Source organism: Amphiura filiformis, chromosome 10 (genome assembly GCF_039555335.1).
Source record: "Amphiura filiformis chromosome 10, Afil_fr2py, whole genome shotgun sequence".
Classification (NCBI taxonomy): domain Eukaryota; kingdom Metazoa; phylum Echinodermata; class Ophiuroidea; order Amphilepidida; family Amphiuridae; genus Amphiura; species Amphiura filiformis.
In genome coordinates this window covers 61,899,861-61,921,112 of record NC_092637.1, presented here as the reverse complement: position 1 = coordinate 61,921,112, position 21,252 = coordinate 61,899,861, and the positions used below count along the sequence as shown (strand labels likewise).

Genomic DNA, 21,252 nt, shown 5'->3' with positions numbered 1-21,252 from the left:
AATAATTGTGCAACATGATTGGGATATGATCGGACTTATGATCCTGTTTAATCTTAATTGACCCCTACCTAGGGGCTGTGCAATAATTATGAGCCCTGGTGGGAGGGTGAAATGGGGGGGGGGAGCGAATTGTTGACGAACCAAAAAGGGGGCGCAAGCAATTTTTGGCCAGTCGAGGGGGTGCAAGCAACATTAGGCAGAGGCGCCGTATTTAGCGTTAGCCTTAGACATTTAATTATTTTTTTCTTTATTTTCGACCCGACTTACCCGAGTGAAAAATAAAGAAAGCAATTAAATATCCAAAGCTAGCGCTAAATACGGCGCCTCCGCCTAATGAATTTTTGGCACACCATTTGGAAGTTATTCATTGCACAGCCCCTACAATTTAACAGAAATTTTGTTCAGTATCCTTCAGGCAAGTCAGAAACACTTTCAAACATTTGTTACAAAGATCTGGTCACGGAAAATTAGCCCTGTTACTCTACTAAATACATGATGTATGACGTATAGTGATATTAATATTAACATATTAATGAAACTATTTGCTATTTCTTCATAAGAGGAGTTAGTCACACGAGACCTGGCCCGTAATGTCACTCGGCGGCACTGAAAACGTCACACTATTACCATGATTACTGCCGCTAACTAAGCCGAGGAAATGGAACACAAAACAACATAACGTTATAGAACGTGGATATATAATTTTATTCAAACACTAGCTAACATCTCGCATTGAACAGACTGCAATTAATTAGTGTACTTAATATAATTGGAATTGGAATTACAGTTCTGGAATCGTTCTGTGGCGTTTAATCTGTTTTCTAATAACAAAATACGCAGAACCAGATAAATGCTTCAAATGTTAACACGATCGTAACAAATTGACAAAATGTCGGAGAACAATAATTACATCCCGTGGAACTGTATCTATTCATTTTGTTTTATGTTAAAGGGACTAATGTTATAACTTTTCACAAGTTATAAACTCTTTACGTAATAGTATAATATGGTGGCGTTTCATCTGCGTCGTCACAATAATGCGTTTAGCAGACATTTTCTTGGCTTACTGAAGGAGATTAGACCCAAATATAATGAAAGACAGAAATAAAAAGACTACATCGCGTCTGACGTCAGGGCAAAGGCGCGCCGTGATTGGTTGCCAACCTGCGCCGTACGGTATTTTCTGTCTAGTTGTCAGAATTTCAGACGCGAACCATTCTTTTTTTTTAACTCTTTAATTTTAGTACCAACTCCCAACTCCAAATTGCCTCGTGTGTAAATGCTATGGTAATCCGCCATTTTGAACGACACGCAAACATGGTAGAGTTGGTACTCTTTGGTTCGACCACATTGAGCTTAGACGGGCATCCACCAAGGCTTGGATTCCTGCAAAAAAAATATATAAAATAATGAATGAATGAATGAAAAATTAAATATAAAACTTATTTAAGGATTTTGGTAATAAGGGTATATAAGTCCATATGTTTACTGATTTTACACCAATATCACTTCATTTTCGCGCGTATAGCAAGTAGTAACAAATAAATTTTAGTTACTAAATTAGGGATGAAATCAAAACTCGACCGGTGGTTGACCGCCCGGTTTCCATTATTTAGAACAATAGAAACTGGACGGAACCAGCGGTTATCCACCGGGGAGTTAGCATTACTATTACTATATATAAGCGAATCCAATTTCACTCATTCTTACACCTCAATGGCAGCCATAGCTGGGTCCCCCCTTACGTCTATCCCACCTAAAATGTGAAATAATGTGGCCTTGGCGGGGAAATTAAACTGCATTCAATCACCCGTGTTACACGTAGACAAAAGAATGATGAAAGTTTAAAGCAATTCAACATCGATTTTTAAGAAGCGGATTTGATCCACCCAATTGGGCAGTAACAACACCAGTTTAGTGCAGACGGGACCCAGTAATGGCCGACTGAATTTTGTCCATCACTTGGCTCATTGGATTCGCCTATAGAGGTTGTATCATACCGTAAATATGGCGGACTACCCAAATGCATTCAGCAAAAGCATGATTGCAATCTACCGCGACAGTTCGTCTCACACACATAACAAATACACTACGATCAGATGGGTTGATGACAACATTAATTGAATGGACTGCACTGCGCCATGATTACGGTGCGGGACACCGGTTCCAATCCTTTGTTTGGAGCCAATCAATAATTCCATGCACAAGCTCTTTATCTTACCTCCATGTACCGGCAGTAGTCGGGAACAGTGAAATATTTCTCTGGCATATCAATCCCTACAGTGTAGTTAGTGAACGTCGATGATACGGTCAGTATTTCTGTTAGGAAAGAAATATAGGCTACAAGTTATTTCTATGGTTAAAAGCGCCATTCAAATCTACAAAAACAAATACAAGTTATAGAGGAATCCAAATTCACGCATTCCTACACCTGACTAGCAGCCTTTAGTTGGGTAGCCGTCGGCTACAATGCACTCAAAATGTGAAATGATTCGGCCTCCGGCGGAAATATTAAACTGCATTCCATCACCCGTTTTACACCTTCCGCGAAAACACAGGTAGACAAAAGAATAACACAATACAGTTCCCTTCGACAAAACACACAGCATGGTCTATTCGCTGTTGAAGTGACATAATAATCGGATTAACTACACGCGGTATATATGCATTGATGTATACTTGCGAACAAAAGGACTATGAATGAATAGATGCGACGGGATTACCTGCGGAATTATCTCCATTATATATATTATTAGCTATTACTCTATTAACCCTCCTCGTCCTTGCATCTTCTCTAGGTGTTAGGCGGCTTTTATTTGCACAATTGGACGCTCAAAACACCAGGTTGGTGCTAGCGGCTACCCAAAGATGTCCGACCAAATCCTGACCATGACTTGGCTCCTTGGATTCGTCTAGTAAAATGCATAATTCATTATCCTGAAATGCAGGCACTTTATACAGCAAGAACTGTGGAATAATTGGCAACATGGAAAACGTAGCAACAACCAAGCCCCCAACCTAAGCTCTCTCAATATTGGGCGAAAATTAAAGTACATGTCAGAATACGGTTGTGAAGATTATCATTCATCCAGGTATTAATAACCTTGAATTTTAAATTCGTCATGCATGAAAGGACAATTCCGCCCAATATTTCGTGTTTCTAGGTGTCAATTTGAAAACATTCAGATGCCTGGGTCGGCAGAAAAAGACTTACGAGACATTCCCCAGGAATCTGTTTTTCCAACGAAGTTCTCGCTGTGGGGAATACAATCTGGGCTGACACTGAAGGTAAAGAGTCCGCTGGTAGACATGTCCTCAGGAATTATCTGGTAAAATTCGTTGGCAGTGAATTCTTCCTTGCCGAGGTAAAAAGCTCCCGAATACATTGCGTAATCTGTGGTGAAATCGAATAAGCCGGAAATAAAACAGAATCAGAGTCAAACGTAGGAAGCGAGAGAGACAGCAATGGAGAGAGAGAGGGGGAAGGGGGGTGGGAGCCTGGGTCAGGCGGATTTTTTTTTCTTTTTAATTTATTTCAATGTATACATTTATAAATAGCCGGGTGGGGATTTTTTTTTTACTCAACGGCCAGACGATTATTTTCTCGTCTCAGGAGGGGCGGTTTTATTTTTTTTTCAATAAACTCCCATGCCCCCATCTGGAAATAAAATGGTGCGCCCCTTATAGTAGAACTTACAGCGTCGGCTACATGTATGCCTATTACCAGTGTTTTATTACCGAAATAAAATCTGCATTTATAATGCGTATAGCCCTATTCGGCCTTCTGAAAAATCAGAACAATGGGGAAGGATGTCCCCGGCTCCTCACCTCAACATGATCAACTCCAAAGTTGGTAACCATGAGAGATAACCAAATAGCGCGGGAAAAATTTACCAGTAGCGAGGACCGCGAAATTGGCACCATAGGTAAAATCAGTAAAATCAGCCTATGCATTTTACTCACTAGTAAAGAGGGTGAAGAAACGCACCGAAATCATTAAGAAGGAATTACGTCATGTGAGAGGGCAAAGATGCTTTGGGAAGGGAGGGATGTATCATACCTGGCACACAGCGTTCTCCAATACGGAATGGGTATTCCTCTTTCTTTCCTTTCATGCACTTCATCTCGTCAAGATTGATCACCCATACAAAGTCCTGTAAATTGATTGTAGGATTTTTTTTGTGTGAGTTAATGACATCATATCATCATTTATGATCATCAAAATTAATATCATCATCATATTAATCATCATCATCATCGTCGTCATTGACATCATCATCATCATCATCATCATCATCATCATCATCAACATCAACATCATCTTCATCATCATCGACATCATCTTCATCATCATCGTCTTCATCATCATCATTATCGACATCATCATCATCGACATCGTCATCATCATCGATATCATCATCGTCATCATCATCATCATTATCGACATCATCATCATCGACATCGTCATCATTATCGATATCATCATCATCATCATCATCGTTATCGACATCATCATCATTGACATCGTCATCATCATCGATATCATTATCATCATCATCATCATCATCGACATCATCATCATCATTATCGACATCATCATCATTGACATCGTCATCATTATCGATATCATCATCATCATCATTATCGACATCATCATCATTGACATCGTCATCATCATCGATATCATATCGTCATCATCATCATCATCATCATCAACGTAGTCTTCAATACCACTATCACCACCACTATAGTACATCATCACTGCCAAACAAAATATGAGAACACGTTCATCATAATAGTTTGATCAGCTCGTAATCAATTAATTAATTAATAATAATTAATTGTTGTTGTTTTTTTGTTTTGAGTGGTTTTTTTTGTTTGTTTTTTTTTTGTTTTTTTTTTGCAAAAAAAACTCTTTTTTACTTTTAAAAGTGTAAATTGCCTTTGATAAAGGCTTTGGAACTTTTTTTTTCTTCCTTTTTTAATTTAATTAATTAATTCTTTTTTTTTTTTTTTTTTTTTTTTTGCAAAAAATCTCTAGGGTCGGGCCTAATTTTAGGGTCGGTCGGGTTACGCGAATGAAACATTTTTTTGTGGCCTTATGTAAAACTTAGAGTTAAAGTAAACCTGTCAATAATCGTGTTAAATGTTACTATGTTTAACGGCATTATTTTTAATTATAAAAGCAGTAACTCGTCGGAGGGAGGGGATGTTCTATGATGTACCACCAGGATAATGGTTCACATTTTAAACTGGGTCCTTTTTTATGATGCTACATGTGTCGTTTTTTGGAATCTTCAAATGGGTCGGATTTTTTCGGCTCTTTTTGGTTACTTTAGTAGTAGTACCACCCGGGTTACTACAATTATGGCAAAAAGTCCCACATTAACATTGGTGGCTACTATTATAGAAATGAGTCATCTATTTGAAGGTTAGACCTACTATAAAACTGGATCATATATTTTGAACAATTTGCTGCTATAAACATGATGAATATTATGAATCGAAATTTTACCAATTGGCACACAAACATTTAGATCAAGCGCACCCTTCCCCACCCCGGGGGGAGGGGGTGAATTCATTCGATTTTGTTACTTCATGCCTACCTCATCAGGGTTTTCAATCACTTGTACGTGTTCCTCGTAGAATGACCCATCCAACAGGACTCTGGTGATATACGAAGCAAACTTATTATTGGTATAATCATAAACGTTGTCGGAATATTCGAATATCTTTGTAGGACCAGAAAGTTTACCGAAAAATCCAGTACGCGTGGATGAAACCATACTCCCTATAGGTAAAAATCAAACGTAAGAATTATTAAATAATTATGGAAAGTTTGAACTTTGACCTTGGTTGCACAGCCGGTGGTGGCACCACGGGGGCATGTGGGAATTCCCCCAGTCAGAACTGTTGCCCAACTGCCACCCCCCAAAAAAATTAAAATTACGATTAAAATGTCCACTTTTGCGGCAATTTTGCACAATATTTGTTGATTTGCCCCCTCCCCCACTCCGGAAAATCACTTCGCCCCATGTCCCCCCAAAAAAAAATCTGGCGCCGCCACTATGCACAGGAGCATGTGTTTAATTGTATACACTTGATACACATCAAGAAATCTATCCGAAATCGGCCGATATAATTTGAATCCTCATCTTGCAGTCAGGGCTTGAAATAAGCAGGAGGAAGGCGCAAATTTACCCGCTAAAAGGCAAAATGTCCCTGGGTCTGAAACAGAACTGTGTGTATTTGTATAGACCAGGGGCAATATTTACACAAAAACACCCAAAATTACTTCTGGATCTGAAATCCTTATTTTAAGCCCTGCTTGCAGTAGGCCTATTTGGAGGAACCTTTAAAAATCGCAGCTAGCCGCTATTAGATGTTGCCTTTTGAAATTAAACACACGAAAAAGTTATCTCCCACAGTAATGATATGGCGCACGTACAGGGTAGCTCAGGGTGTATCAAAATGATTGGCACGGGTCCCATCAATATCCAGTGAACATGGCCAAGACTACCACATCAAAATGCAGCATAACAGCCACCTTATTTGTAGATTTCTGCCATAAAAGGTCATTAAACAATAAATTGTAGTCACTTTAAGTGGATCTAATGTTGAATGTGGAAGAAGCAGGCATTTTTATATAAGGTAACGAAGCTGATGGGTACCGATCATTTTGATACAGCTTGTATACCCACCAAACATAAAACGTTTTCGACATTATTCTCCAAAGATTTATACAAAAGGTTACCATAAAACGTTTAAATGCCGATTCTTTCCCCCCGATACAGACCTGCTTACAGTTTGCCCCCTCCTCCCCTACAGACTTGCTTACAGTTTTATCTCACCTTTGAGAACACGGAATTGATCATCAGGCAGACAGCATCTTGCTCCTTCCGGTTCCTCAACCTCAGGCAGCGGCATGCCCATCGGTCTTCCCATATCACCCCGATCATGACCATCCGCTGATATGCCAAGCGCCAAAGCCGCTATGCAGACAAACGCCCCGAGAAATTTATACGCAGACATGACTGGGAAAGTTTGGAGCCGTTTCCTTGCCAAAAAATCACCAAAAGTTGGATAGGTCTTCTACCGCTGATGATCACGCTTTAAATGCGATTTGCAAATTGCGACTTTTCTAGGGGTGTGGTTGTATTGACTCCCGGATTGAATATTGGGTATGCGCTATTCCATTTATCATACCATACCCCTGTGGAAAGTTTAAGACAAGCCTTTAGGACTATTATACTTTTAAATTGGAATTAGTTAGGGTCAATTATTTTGAAATCCATACTCCCCATGTTTCTGGCTTTATCTTTATCTTCTACAACTAGAATTTAACCAAATTACATTCTATTTGAAGCCAATACTCCCAAAGGGAGGCTTTTATAGCTATATAGAACTTCCACAGAGGGAGCCTGTATTTCAAGTGGAATAGCGCAGTGTTGTTACCTACCGAATTCTGAGTGTTTAAACTTTCTGTTTATATAAATTCTTAGCTTTTCTTTATTTTCTCGGTGTATTTGTATTATCATTGATCTTTATACCGACGCTGGTTTCCAGTTTGAACTACCTCTGTACTGAGATCAGTATGTAGGCTCGAATATAAAACTTGGAGCGCCAGAGCACGGTGCACCACTGGCATGTGATCATCATGATGATGTGGTTGACGTCATTGATATCATGAAGAAAAAAAGTGAACATTCGTAAGAATAACAAACCAGGGTCTCATAATTCTCATTTCTGTGTACTTAATTTATTTGAAAGCATGAATAGGCACAATTTTATATTGTCATCAGTATGCATAGCCACTTACTCGTATACCATAATATTCGTCCCCTGTTTTTAACAGATTCCCAGCAAACACAAAAACGTTTTAAAAACGTTTTAAATAAGTTATACTTTGGCTTTTGGTTATAAATGTTTTAATAACATTAAAATGTCGGGTTGTATAAAGGTCATGAAAACGTTTTAAAACACACTGCAGCAATATTTTTAAAAAGTTTTCAAATTGTTATTGCAAACTGTTTTTGCAAACATATTTTGCCAAATATTTTGTCAACACTTAAATAACATTATGTTAAAATATTTGTATCCAGCAAACACAGAAATGTTCTTAAAATGGTTTATTTTTTCAAAACGTTTTAATAACATTTAAATGTCGGGTTATATAAAGGTCATGAAAACGTTTTAAAAACGTTATTGCAAATATTTTGGGCAAACATTTTTCGCAAAATATTTTTTCAACCCCAAAATAACATTCTGTTTAAAATGTTTTGTATCAAGTTTTCAAAAATGTTTTTGGAATGTTATTAAAACATTTTTATACCCTTTATATAACCCGACATTTAAACGTTTTTGTAAAACATTTTCTGTTTGCTGAGCAGTAGATTATCAAAAAATGTTTTTTAATGTTATGAAAACGTTTTATACCATTAATATACCCTTTATATAACCCGACAATTTTAATTGTTTAAAAACGTTTTCTGACAACCTTTTATAACCTTTAATTTGCGAATGGTGTCGAAAACGTTTTGTGTTTGCTGGGTTGGTGGTGAGGAAGCTTAGAGCGTAAGTGGCACTGAAGAAATACAATTTTGTTAAGACCTGTTTTTTACTGAAATATCATCAAAATCAAATTGATAATATTATAAAACATTATTTGACTGGAGCTTCAACTTTGTTAATACTGCTGTTTTCCTTGCCTTTTTTTTAATTATTTATTTATTTATTTTTTTTTTGGGGTGTTTTTTGTTGTGTTTTCTTTTTGTTTTGTTTTTTGTTGTTTTGTTGTTTTGTTTTGTTTGTTTGTTTGCAAAATTTTTCATTTCAAAAATACGTTATGACAATTTTAATGACTTGTCCTCCATTTTTAGGAAGTTTATAAACAATTTTGATTTTTTTATAATTTCCAACATAGGAATACATGCCCTTAATGTATGTTCAATACTGAATAATCAAACGTGTTTCTTGGTTTTCTTGTTGAAATTAGAGGAATTACTATAGAAATTCGGGCGTCTTCAGAGCGGAATTGATCAAACTCTCGTTTTTTGCAGTTCTGGGTCCCATGGAGCTCTTTCTAGTGCCTACCACCATGACCACTATGTCACAGCACTATGTGTAAAACATTTTAGCATCATTCCAAAAATATCTTTGAAACTTGATGCATAACAATTGTCTTACATTATATTTAGCAAGTATAAAGTTACAAAAATGTTGGCTAAAATATTTTAATAACATTTGGCAATGTTTTAATAACATTTTGGCAGTATTTTGAAAACATTTAAAAACCTTTGCTTGGTATTAAGGGAGTGTACATAGCTAAGTGTTTACTAAGTTGATCAATACATGTCACGTGATGGACAAAGCAATCAAACAAACCAAAAGATCGATTTTAATGAAAATAGTTTGGAAGAAATTCGTTTATGAAAGGAAAAAAGATATATATTATTCATACAAAATTAATAAATTATGTGTTGTTTTACTGATGGGAGGCCGTTTTAGAACACAGGGCTGTGTCCATAGCTCAGTGACCGCGGACCAGCCTCCTCTAAAACGAGATAGAGCTCCCAAAATTTTGTGGACTTTTTTGACCGAAAAAGCATAAAAAAGCCTTTGACGATGGGGGTGTGATCGACCAATTTTGACTCCGTGATTTGCATGGGAACAGCCTTCGGTAAACCCCGAATGACTTTATAATTTTTCCCCAAAGTGGACCTTCTCCCCAAATTTTGGACTTTTTTGACCGAAAAAGCATAAAAAACTTTTGTGTTTGTTTGTTTGTTAGTGCATCGCAACGCTCGCAAAGTAGACATTTTCGGCCTTTGACGATGGGGGTGTGATCGACCAATTCAGACGAATGATTCTAGTCGATTTTATTACCCCCCCCGCCTCCCTTTAAAAACCTGGATATTTAAACGCCTGCTTGCAAGTATGATTTGATTATTAGAATCTTTATATACTGCGAATACTTGGAATACCAAATGTTGAAATAACAATTATGTACATGTGTGCTTCAGGCAAATAGTGCATGGATACGCTTCTGTTCTGAATTATGCCTAGGCATACAATGATCTCTCAATTATTCCCTGCAATGACGAAGCAAATTAGTAATATGGGTATCGAGTGGTACAGGGTATCCCAATGAACGAAGGGCGAGCAACCAGAAGGACGAGCACTCGCTAGTCCAAGTAATCCAATAGTGTACTTGACAGTCGCCAGTCCCAATCTGCAAATGGCTTTCGCTAGTCTGAAGGTGCGATATATACGGTAGTCAGGTTCTCTAGTCAGAAGGATAGCTACTCAGAACTTAATAAAAGTTTCGCTAGTCCAACTTGTTTATTATAAGATTCGCTAGCCCTAATTCAATCATTATTATGTTTTGATGGATCCAAGTTGTGATAATATTGGATCCAAAACATAATAATGATAAAATTGGATGCTTTACGCTCAATTTTTATTGGTCTCGATATGAGTTGTAAAATATTTTAAAACTCATAGCTCGACTAATAAATATGGGCTCAACCGATTCAATTTTATATCACAGTTGCGCTAGTCGAATTTTAAACAAGGTTCGTTTAGTCCGAATTTAGATTCAAAGGTTCGCTTGTCTGATTCTTTAAGGAGCTAATCAGGGCCACCACGCGCTCGTCTCAAAACAGTATTCATATTAAACATGTTAAAAATGCGCAGCGTGTAATTTGGTCCAAACCAATCAGTACGACAGCAACTTAGCTCACTTCCGGTAATTTTTACCGGCGTGACCTTTGCTGTTACGTAACGTAATGTTGTAAATCAGGTGGCAAATACAGTTTTTCAGAAAACATCAAAAAAATGGAATACAGGAGTGGTTTCTCCCTTCATTTCCATATTGAGCCCATAGATAAGATATGAAACATGAGTATAAGGCAAACAGTAACGTGTAAAAGTCCAATTATTGTGGAGAAAATGAATGTTTATTGTGCGCGAAGTAGCCTAAAAAATGAGAAAAATGCATGTCACGATCACCAAAATGGTTATATCTGCAACTATGCGCCAACGCCGGTCGTATGCTTTTCTGTAATGATAGATATTAGCTAACTTGAGCTTGTATTAAATTTTCAGCGAAAATGATTGGTGGAACAATCGAGTCGTAGGTTGGAAAGTTGCTTTCAAAACGGCTTCCCCTCGCAATCGTGCGTGACCATAAGTGACCAGTGTCAGCAGGAAAATTAACAGCCGGCCTTGTCCATATAATCGATTAATAATTGTCAGGATCGTCCAGTTGACTACAGTGATATTTATTTATTCATACAAAATACTGCCCTGTCATACAAAATATCGAAGTCAATATAAAACGTAATTTCAAGCCATTTGACTGAACTTACAAACAGTTTATAAAAGATTATTGTTGAACGAGACACTGAATTAGAAATAACATTGCAAAAGATACGAGAATAAGTTAGTAGGTTGTGATGGTCTAGTGGCTAAGTCCGTGCCTGAAGTGCGTGAGGTTGGAAGTTCGAACCCTACCATAGCGGTTTTTTTGTTGAAAATATTTATGATATAGTAAACAACTTTCAGGAAGGGTTTCTGATCATTTGAAGCAGAAATAATGAGGTAAAATGAAAGAAAGCATTTTTTTTTATCTTGACCGCTTGTGGTGTTCTATTGAAGATAATTAAAGTTACTCTAGACAATGAAACGCTGATTCCAATTATGGGTATGTCTGGGTAGGGTGTAAGAACGGTGTAAAAATTACAAATAATATTATGCCAAATATCAGGTTTGAAATTCGTAAATTATGGCTGACGCTATCTTACTTTTTAATATGTAGGCCTACGCATAAAGAAAAACATTGCAAACGTGTTGCATAGAAATATTTTTAATTGATCATAATACTGACGGGCCTACACCATAGGCCTAACAGAACAAGAGAGAAAAAAAAATCGAAATGCTGTAGGATTTGAACCTTCAACCTCTCGCACTTCAAACCACGGCGTCAACCACTAGACCATCACAACCTGCTGTAACATACTCGTATCTTTTGCAATCTTATTTCTCATTCAGGGACTCGATCAACAATAATATTTTTAAAACTGCTTTTAAGTTCAGTCAAATGAGGTGATATTACTTTTTATATTGACTTCAATATTTTGTAAGTCAATGCAGTATTTTACTTGAATAAAGAAATATCACTGGAGTCAACTGGACGATTCTGACGATTATTATTCGATATAATGACAAGGCCGGCTGCTATTTTGCTAGTGACACTTGTCACTAACGGGACACGCACGATTGAGACACGGGCCGTTTTGAGAGTAACTTTCCAACCTACGACTCGATTGTTCCACCAATCATTTTCGCTGAAAATTTAATACATGCTCAAGTTAGTTAATATCTATCATTACAGAAAAGCATACGACCGGCGTTTGCTCATAGTTATAGATATAACCATTTTGGTGATCGTGACATGTAATTTTTCTCATTTTCCCGGCCACTTTGGACATGTTCAAGCTTCTTTATTTTCAATATTATTCAACTTTTACTCGTTTTTTGTTCTTTGCACAAATGTTTGGTATCTTCTCCGTGATCATGGTACACAATTTAAGCAAAAAACGACCCGTGTCTCCCATTTCTGGAGCTATTTCGCTAAAACATGTTTGCCGGCCAAATTTTCAACATTTAGTTACGTAACCCGTGTTCACCAACCCGTAAAAATTTTCTATCGAACAAAAGAGGTCACGAAGTTGCCGTCGTACTGCAATGGTGAAAAACACAAGGAATGCGTTTGGGAGAATGAGAATTACAACTAACTTTTAGACCCCATCGGCTCTATGGTAATTGAAATGAATCAAAACAATGACATAAAAAGCTATATATTTTTGCCTATAGGCCTACAATGGGTCAAAACCGATACACACACAATGTCGCACACATTGAATTCTATTTTTTAACGATTTTTTTTTTATCCAATGTGAATTTGTTTTGTAAAATCAAACAACCAGACCAAACGCATTAAAAATGGTAATGTTTTTAGATCTTGGATAATTTTTTTTTTATTATTTTTTTTGTAAACCACAGGAGGTTGTTTTAGAGATAATAGTCAAAACACTATGCCAAAATGAAATATTATCGATATTTAATGTTGCTTGTTTTTGGCCATACGTGCATTCAATTTGAACATAACTCGTACGATCTAAATTATACTGATCAAAAGCAGCGAACGTTTAAGGGGGATGTCATTTTCTTCGGCAGTGGGGGGGGTCCTGAATATGTCGGTGACCGGAGTAGGCCTAAAATGTTTTATGACCCCCCTATCGCGGGCAATTTTTTTACGAATACCATCGAAATAGCCGCAGGGTTTCATGAAACCTACGTTACCCCGATATGTATAGTGGTTGTAAACATGAATTTAACCCAACCATGCCAATTGTCCTTAAGAGGTGTCTAATGGGTGGGAACCTGCTTTGGATTCCAGAGGGAGTGTGTCTGTAAGAGACACAGCCATCAGAAAATGACAAGCTCAAATCGCAGTTAGCAGTTTAGAAATTGCAATTATATCCCAGCCTTGAAAAAAAATATGCAGAGCTGGGAATCGAACCCGGTACCTCCCCATTGTGAAACTCCGTGCATGGCCACTAAAGCCAACTAACTATCGGCTTTATGATTTTGTGACATAGCCCATATACTATATAATTCGATGGCATTTTTAAAACATAGTATATATATAAAAAAAAATGCCAATAAGAGGTTGTTTATGCTAAGATCCCTCAACAGGTTTGGCATTGATAGTGAAGAGCTGCGTGTCGTTTACAGTGGTTATGTTAAGACCGATTCTTGAGTAAGCCAGTGTTGTGTGGCATTCTAGTATTTCAATTAAACAATCCAAAGACCTTGAGTCTATTCATAAAAGAGCCCGTAGAGCAATCCTGGGAGGAGATTACAGTTCATATCATCATGATGCGCTGCTCAGCTGTACACTTGACTCCCTGTCTGATAGGAGGGTGCAACACTGTCGTAGGTTTGCTGAAGGGGCTGCCTAACAATGAACGAACACAGTCGTTAATCCCTCTTCACCAATCAAGGCATTGTCAAGTTACTGAAGAATCTTAACCCATACAAGGCTTCTGGTCCTGAAGGTGTGCCTGCCAGACTTCTGAAGGAAACTGCGGAAGAGATTGCTCCAGCCATCTGCCACTTCTACCAAGCATCCCTCGACAAGGATCTGTCCCATCTTCGTGGAAGAAAGCACTGGTAGTTCCCATATTTAAGGAGGGCAGCCGATCGTCACCAGCAAGTTATAGACCTATATCTCTCACCGCCATTCGGTGTAAGCTATACGAGCATGTGGTCCATATTGCAATAATCAACCAGCTGTCTGAAAAAAGATCTTGTCCGATGCACAGCATGGCTTCAGAAAGAAAAGATCATGCGACACTGCTAATCCTGACCATAAACGGCCTGGCCAAGGGGATCGAAGAAAAATGGCAAACAGACATAATATTGCTGGACTTTGCTAAAGCCTTTGATAAGGTTTCACATAGGCTCCATCTGCACAAGCCACCGTACACAGCAGTCCTGGTTGATGGCCAAATCAGCACCCAAGCCAGCGTGTCTTCAGGCGTACCACAAGGCAGCGTTCTGGGACCGTTGCTCTTCTTGCCATTCATCAACGACCTAACGGACTGCGTAAAGAGCTCGACAACCCGCCTGTTTGCTTATGATACTGCAGTGTACAAGAGGATATCGTCCCATCATGATGCTTCCTTACTGCAAGAAGATCTCAATGCTTTGCAGAAGTGGGAACACATATGGCTTATGCAATTTCACCCAGCCAAATTCCAGGTGGTGCGTGTTACCAAGTAGCGGAAACCAATCACCTTCTCCTACATCATTCATGGTATCACTCTTGAAGAAGTGTCATCTGCCAAAATACAAAACTATGGACACCAAAACAAGCTCCTGTGGCAAAATTGCATTTGGCAGCCGGACTAATACAGCGTGCAGAACTGCTTTCACCAAAAGCATATTCTTTAAATGAAAATCTTCCTTTATTTTTTTAAGAGTCAAGAAGCTCTAAAACTGATTTATTTTCAGTGTACAATATTTAATTTTTTAATGTTTTTTTTGTGCAATAAGTTCAACAATAAAAAATAAGAGAAACATAATAAGTAATGAAGAAAATATCTCAAAACAAAAGTGAACTTGTGTTCAACTTTCGTGTGCGATATTTTGATGGTTAGCCACTCTTGACACCCCTGTCATCTTGCGCTCATAAGTTAACTTGCTTTTAAGATACGATACGGAATTAAAACTTAGCAAAAATGACATTGTTTTGTTGTACCATTACAAAATGCGATTCATTTTCTATATGTAACCTTTTTATGGGACACCTTGTATGTTTAGAGTAGAGTATTGAAATATTGAAGTGGCCATATGGATCCAGATGATAGAGATTTTTAATGGGCTTGAATTTTAATTCTCTTTACTTTCTGTTTATATTAATTTTGTTTTATACGTACCAGTATTAAAAACAATTGATTGAATCAACTTAAATTATTCAAGATACAAACAATTAAATGAAAGTACCATTTATTTTAAACAATAATATTCACTTCACCAAATTAATATGGTTGATAGATTAAGGGCTGGGGTATGAACGTTTGGACAGTATTTATTTTGGGACATTAGAGCACATCAGACATATCGAATTGCATTCTGAATACGAAGAATGTCATTCTGATATCAAATAATTTTGATTTTTGAGATTCGCAATTTAATACACATTTTATGGCAAATCATTAAAATTGATATTTTTGATATTTAACAGTACTTGAAGTAAACTTTATAAATCTGATGATTTATACTTAAAGTGTATGTAGGTGGGATGAAAAGCCGACGATCAATTGAAAATTTTGACCTTTCGTATTGAAGATATGGATTTTTTTCCCCAAAACACCAAAAAAATTAGGTCTTTGGGGGAAAAAAATCCATATCTTCAATATGAATGGTCAAAATTTTCAATTGACCGTCGGCTTTTCCTCCCTGCTACATACACTTTAAGAATATATCATTAGATTTATATAATTTACTTCGAGGACTGTTATATATCAAAATTTGAAAAATATCAAATTTTTATAATTTGTCATAAAATTTGTATTATATTGTGATTTTCAAAAATGAAAATTATTTGATATCAGAAAGACATGCTTCGTATTCAGAATGCAATTCGATAGGTCTGAGGTGCTCTCATGTCCCTCAAAAAATACTGTCGAAACGCAATAAACGCTCATTTTAGATCCCTTAAACTAAACTATATTTTTTATAAGTTAAACTATAATTTCGGAGATAAAATTAATCATTTTTGGCTACACAATAGGATTCATGTATGATCAATGTACAAACAATTACGAAATTATATACACCGGGCACAAAAAGAAACTCGTCAGTTATATTCATCATTGCTGTTCAAAATTTTGATAATTTTGGATTATTCTGAAATATACATTTTGTTAATTGGACTTTTCTTTCTCATTTGACACCCTGTTCGTGAACATTTAGCAAGAATTGACCAATATGCGCCACCAAACTCTCAAACCCCAAAATGAAAAGTAGCAATTTTAACGATTCAATTGTGCCTGTTACACTGTATGCTTTATTGATTGGCCCGTGGTGCTTGTGTGCAATACAACGATGCGTTCTCATTGAAAATCGTTGAAAATAAAAACAAAATGTATTTTTCGGAATAATCCAAAATTATCAAGTTATTGAACAGCAAGAATGAATATAACTGACGAGTTTCTTTTTGTGCCTGGTGTATATACAGTAAGCCAAAAAATATAAGGTACCAGTTGTGTTCACCCCTGTATATCCTAAATAAAGACAAATGTGTCAAAATTGTTCGCGAACGCTTTGTGTACAAATCAATAGGGCATGCAATGTGGCAAACTGCTACTTTTAAATTAGCATCTTCCTTGGGTTTTTGGATCGTCGTGTCTTTATTTTGTAAACTATGTCAACGAATGAGGTCTTAAGAGGAACTATCTGTTATTTTTGAGAATATAATTGCCACGGTCAAAAATAGATTTTCTTTATACTTTCATATTTGATGGACCTTGACCTCAAACTAACACACATGGGATAAATTTCGGAAAAATATCCCCGTTGCCATGGTAACAGGCAAATGTCAATTTTAGGCCTATTTTCACAATTTTTGCATTTTTCAGCAGTCAAATTGTCAAGTTTTGAAGCCAGTGTTACTAATATACACAATATAAATATGATTTTTTCTTTATAAGGTATGAATAGGTCAAACCTTAGATGCCGCAATGAAAGTATAAAATAATCACCAGATGTCAGGGTGGGTTATACCATTTATTTGAAATAGGGGTGTTTTTCAATTTTGTCAAAGTATGAAAATCTACCAACTTTGTATAGCTCATAAACCATATGGTAGTGCTCCGATTTCAACATCGACCACAGCATGTTGAGATGATACATTGGTCTTATGAAAAGTTACATTTGAGCTTGGGGAAAACACATCTGTATATACAGTGTTGCCAGACATTTTCCTATTTTTCGAAATTCAACACAAATCTCACCTTAAGTTAAATGATGTGAAAATGAAACATCATCCTTTCAAGGAACATTTATTAGAAAGAGAGTTTTTATTCATATCAAATTTGATCAGTTATAATGGTCAGTGTTGTTCTAAACCACATGGGTGTTGCCATAATTGGGGTTTAATTGTGATTTGTGGATATTTTCAACTTTTTACAAGTCATAAAAATACCAAAATGCATTTCTATAATAAAGAAAGAAACATCGACGAGATGATATATTGGCCTTATGAAAAGTTATTTTGATCTGGGGGCGGGTAAGACATCAGTTTATACAGTGTTGCCAGATAAACCGCATGGGTGTTACCATAATTGGGGTTTAATTGTGAGGTGTGGATATTTTCAACTTTTTACAAGTCATAAAAATACCAAATTGCATTTCTATAATAAAGAAAGAAACATCGACCTCGTCATGTTGAGATGATACATTGGCCTTATGAAAAAGTTATTTTGATCTGGGGGGGGGGGTAAACATCAGTTTATACAGTGTTGCCAGATATTTTCCTATTTTTCAAAATTCAACACAAGTCTCGCCCTAAGTTAAAAGATATGAAAATGAAACTTCACCTTCATACGGAACATATCTTTTTAGAAAGAAAGTTAATTTCATATTCAATTTGATCATCTGGGATGGTCAGTGTTATTTCTAAGCCATATGGGTGTTGCCATAGCTGGCGTTTAATATGACAATTTAGATATTTCCAGCTTTTTACAAGTCTTAAAAATAGTACACATCCTTAAAATTATTGTGGAATGAACGCAATATTAAGGTTAAAAATTACCCTAAGAACACTTAGTATATGTGAATTTAAATTTTAAATTTGAGTTCGGAAAATATTTCCTTCTATACAGTATTGCCAGTTATTATCACATTCAAAATTCAACGTATGTCTCACTTTAGGATTTATATTGTTTAAATCGCTGCCATGAATAAACCACATGGATGATGCCACTATAAATGGAGTTAATAGTGAAATGTGGATACATTTTCAATTTTAAAATGACACCTTATTAAAGTTACAGCTATAGTATTCCAATTTTTCACAAAAAACATCCAAAAAGCACACAAATTTGTCCTAATTTGGCGCTTTTATGGGCACTTTTGCCTTAATGCACCCAATTTGGTGTATTGTCTCCACTGCAAATCCACCAATCAACATACCAAAATTGCTAAGGTACCCCCAAAACCGTGGCATGTGTGTTGTATTTTAAGGGTTGGTCACCCACCTTTGCACAGTATTTTTGTCGGACCTGAGAGCACATCAGACATACCAAATTGCATTTTGAATACAAGGAATGTCCTTCTCATATAAAATAATTTTGATTTTTTTAAAATTGGCGATACAATAAAAAATTTTAGGGTAAATTATGCATATTGATTTTTTTTATTTTTTGACATATTACAGTTAATTTCATAAATCTAATGATGTGTACTTAAAGTGTATGTAGCTGGGATGAAAAGCCGACCACTAATCAATTAATTAATGTTAATTGAAAAATTTGACCTTTCATAGTGAAGATATAGATTTTTCCCAAAAAGACCTTAGGTGTTTTGGTGAAAAATCTATATCTTCAATACGAAAGGTCAAATTTTCATATGGACGGCTTTTCATTCCAGCTACATACACATGACTTATAAAAATATCGACATCTCACTATTAAACCCTAATTATGGCAACACCCATGTGGTTTGGAACAACACTGACCATTTATACAACTGATCAAATTTAATATGAAAGTAAATTTCATTTTAATAAACTTTCCTTGTGAAGGTGAAGTTTCATTTTCGCATCATTTAACTTAAGGTGAGACTTGTGTTAAATTTCGAAAAAATAGGAAAATATCTGGCAACACTGTATAAACATATGTTTTCCCCAAGATTAAGTGTAAATTTTTCATAAGACCAAATATGTATCATTTCAACATGGTGAAGTTGATGTTTCACTTCCACGTATTTTTTAAGGAATGCATACCATGGTATTTTGGTATTTTTAAAACTTGTAAAAAGTTCAAAATAAACACATCTCGCTAAATTTGAACCCTTATGACTTATAAAAATATCGACATCTCACTATTAAACCCTAATTATGGCAACACCCATGTGGTTTGGAACAACACTGATCAACTAATCAACTTTAATTTAATATGAAAGTAAATTTCTTTCTAATAAACTTTCATTTTCAACCTAAGGTGAAACTAGTGCTGAATTTTGAAAAAATAGGAAAATATCTGGCAACACTGTATAAACAGATGTTTTTCCCCAAGCTCAAATGTAAATTTTTCATAAGACCGATGTATCATCTCAACATGATGAGGTCGATGTTTCATTATCACATCTTTATTTTAGGAATGCATGCCATTGTATTTTGGCATTTTTAAGACTGAAAAATAGCTGAAAAAGCTGAAAAAAAGCTGAAAAAAGCTCAACATACGTTGAATTTTGAATTATGTGATAATATCTGGCAATACTGTATAGAAGGAAATATTTTCCGAACTCAAATTTAAAATTTAAATTCACATACTAAGTGTTCTTAGGTTAATTTTTAACCTTAATATTGCATTCATTCCACAATAATTTTAAAGGTCTGTACTATTTTTAAGACTTGTAAAAAGCTGGAAATATCTACATTAATATTGTCATGTTAAACGCCAGCTATGGCAACACCCATATGGCTTAGAATAACACTGACCATCCCAGATGATCAAATTGAATATGAAATTAACTTTCTTTCTAAAAAGATATGTTCCATATGAAGGTGAAGTTTCATTTTCATATCTTTTAACTTACTGCGAGACTTGTGTTGAATTTTGAAAAAATAGGAAAATATCTGGCAACACTGTATAAACTGATGTTTTACCCCCCACCCCCAAATCAAAATAACATTTTCATAAGGCCAATGTATCATCTCAACATGACGAGGTCGATGTTTCTTTCTTTATTATAGAAATGCATTTTGGTATTTTTATAACTTTTAAAAAGTTGAAAATATCCACAAATCACAAAAAAACCTCAATTATGGCAACACCCATGTGGTTTAGAACAACACTGACCATTATAACTGATCAAATTTGATATGAATAAAAACTCTCTTTCTAATAAATGTTCCTTGAAAGGATGATGTTTCATTTTCACATCATTTAACTTAAGGTGAGATTTGTGTTGAATTTCGAAAAATAGGAAAATGTCTGGCAACACTGTATATACAGATGTGTTTTCCCAAGCTCAAATGTAACTTTTTCATAAGACCAATGTATCATCTCAACATGCTGTGGTCGATGTTGAAATCGGAGCACTACCATATGGTTTATGAGCTATACAAAGTTTGTATATTTTCATACTTTGAAAAAATTGAAAAACACCCCTATTTCAAATAAATGGTATAACCCACCCTGACATCTGGTGATTATTTTTATACTTTCAATGCGGCATCTAAGGTTTGACCTATTCATACCTTATAAAGAAAACAGTATATATATATTGTGTACATTGGTAACACTGGCTTCAAAACTTGACAAATTGACTGCTGAAAAATGCAAAATTGTGAAAATAGGCCTAAAATGACAATTTGGCTGTTACCATGGCAACCGGGATATTTTTCCCCAAATTTATTTCATGTGTGTTTGTTTCAGGTCAAGGTGCATCAAATAT

At 35.9% G+C, this 21,252-nt stretch overlaps 1 protein-coding gene across 1 annotated transcript; it reads right to left on the bottom strand.

Moving 5' to 3' along the window:
- Positions 1-695: 695 nt before the first annotated feature.
- LOC140162346 (uncharacterized) lies at positions 696-7,131 on the bottom strand. Its single transcript, XM_072185564.1, has 6 exons — positions 6,852-7,131; positions 5,607-5,791; positions 4,061-4,154; positions 3,215-3,394; positions 2,222-2,319; positions 696-1,386 (listed from the first exon to the last, which is right to left on the bottom strand). Exons 1-6 carry the CDS (start codon positions 7,030-7,032, stop codon positions 1,357-1,359), a joined length of 768 nt encoding a protein of 255 aa, XP_072041665.1. The 5' UTR covers positions 7,033-7,131; the 3' UTR covers positions 696-1,356.
- Positions 7,132-21,252: the final 14,121 nt, after the last annotated feature.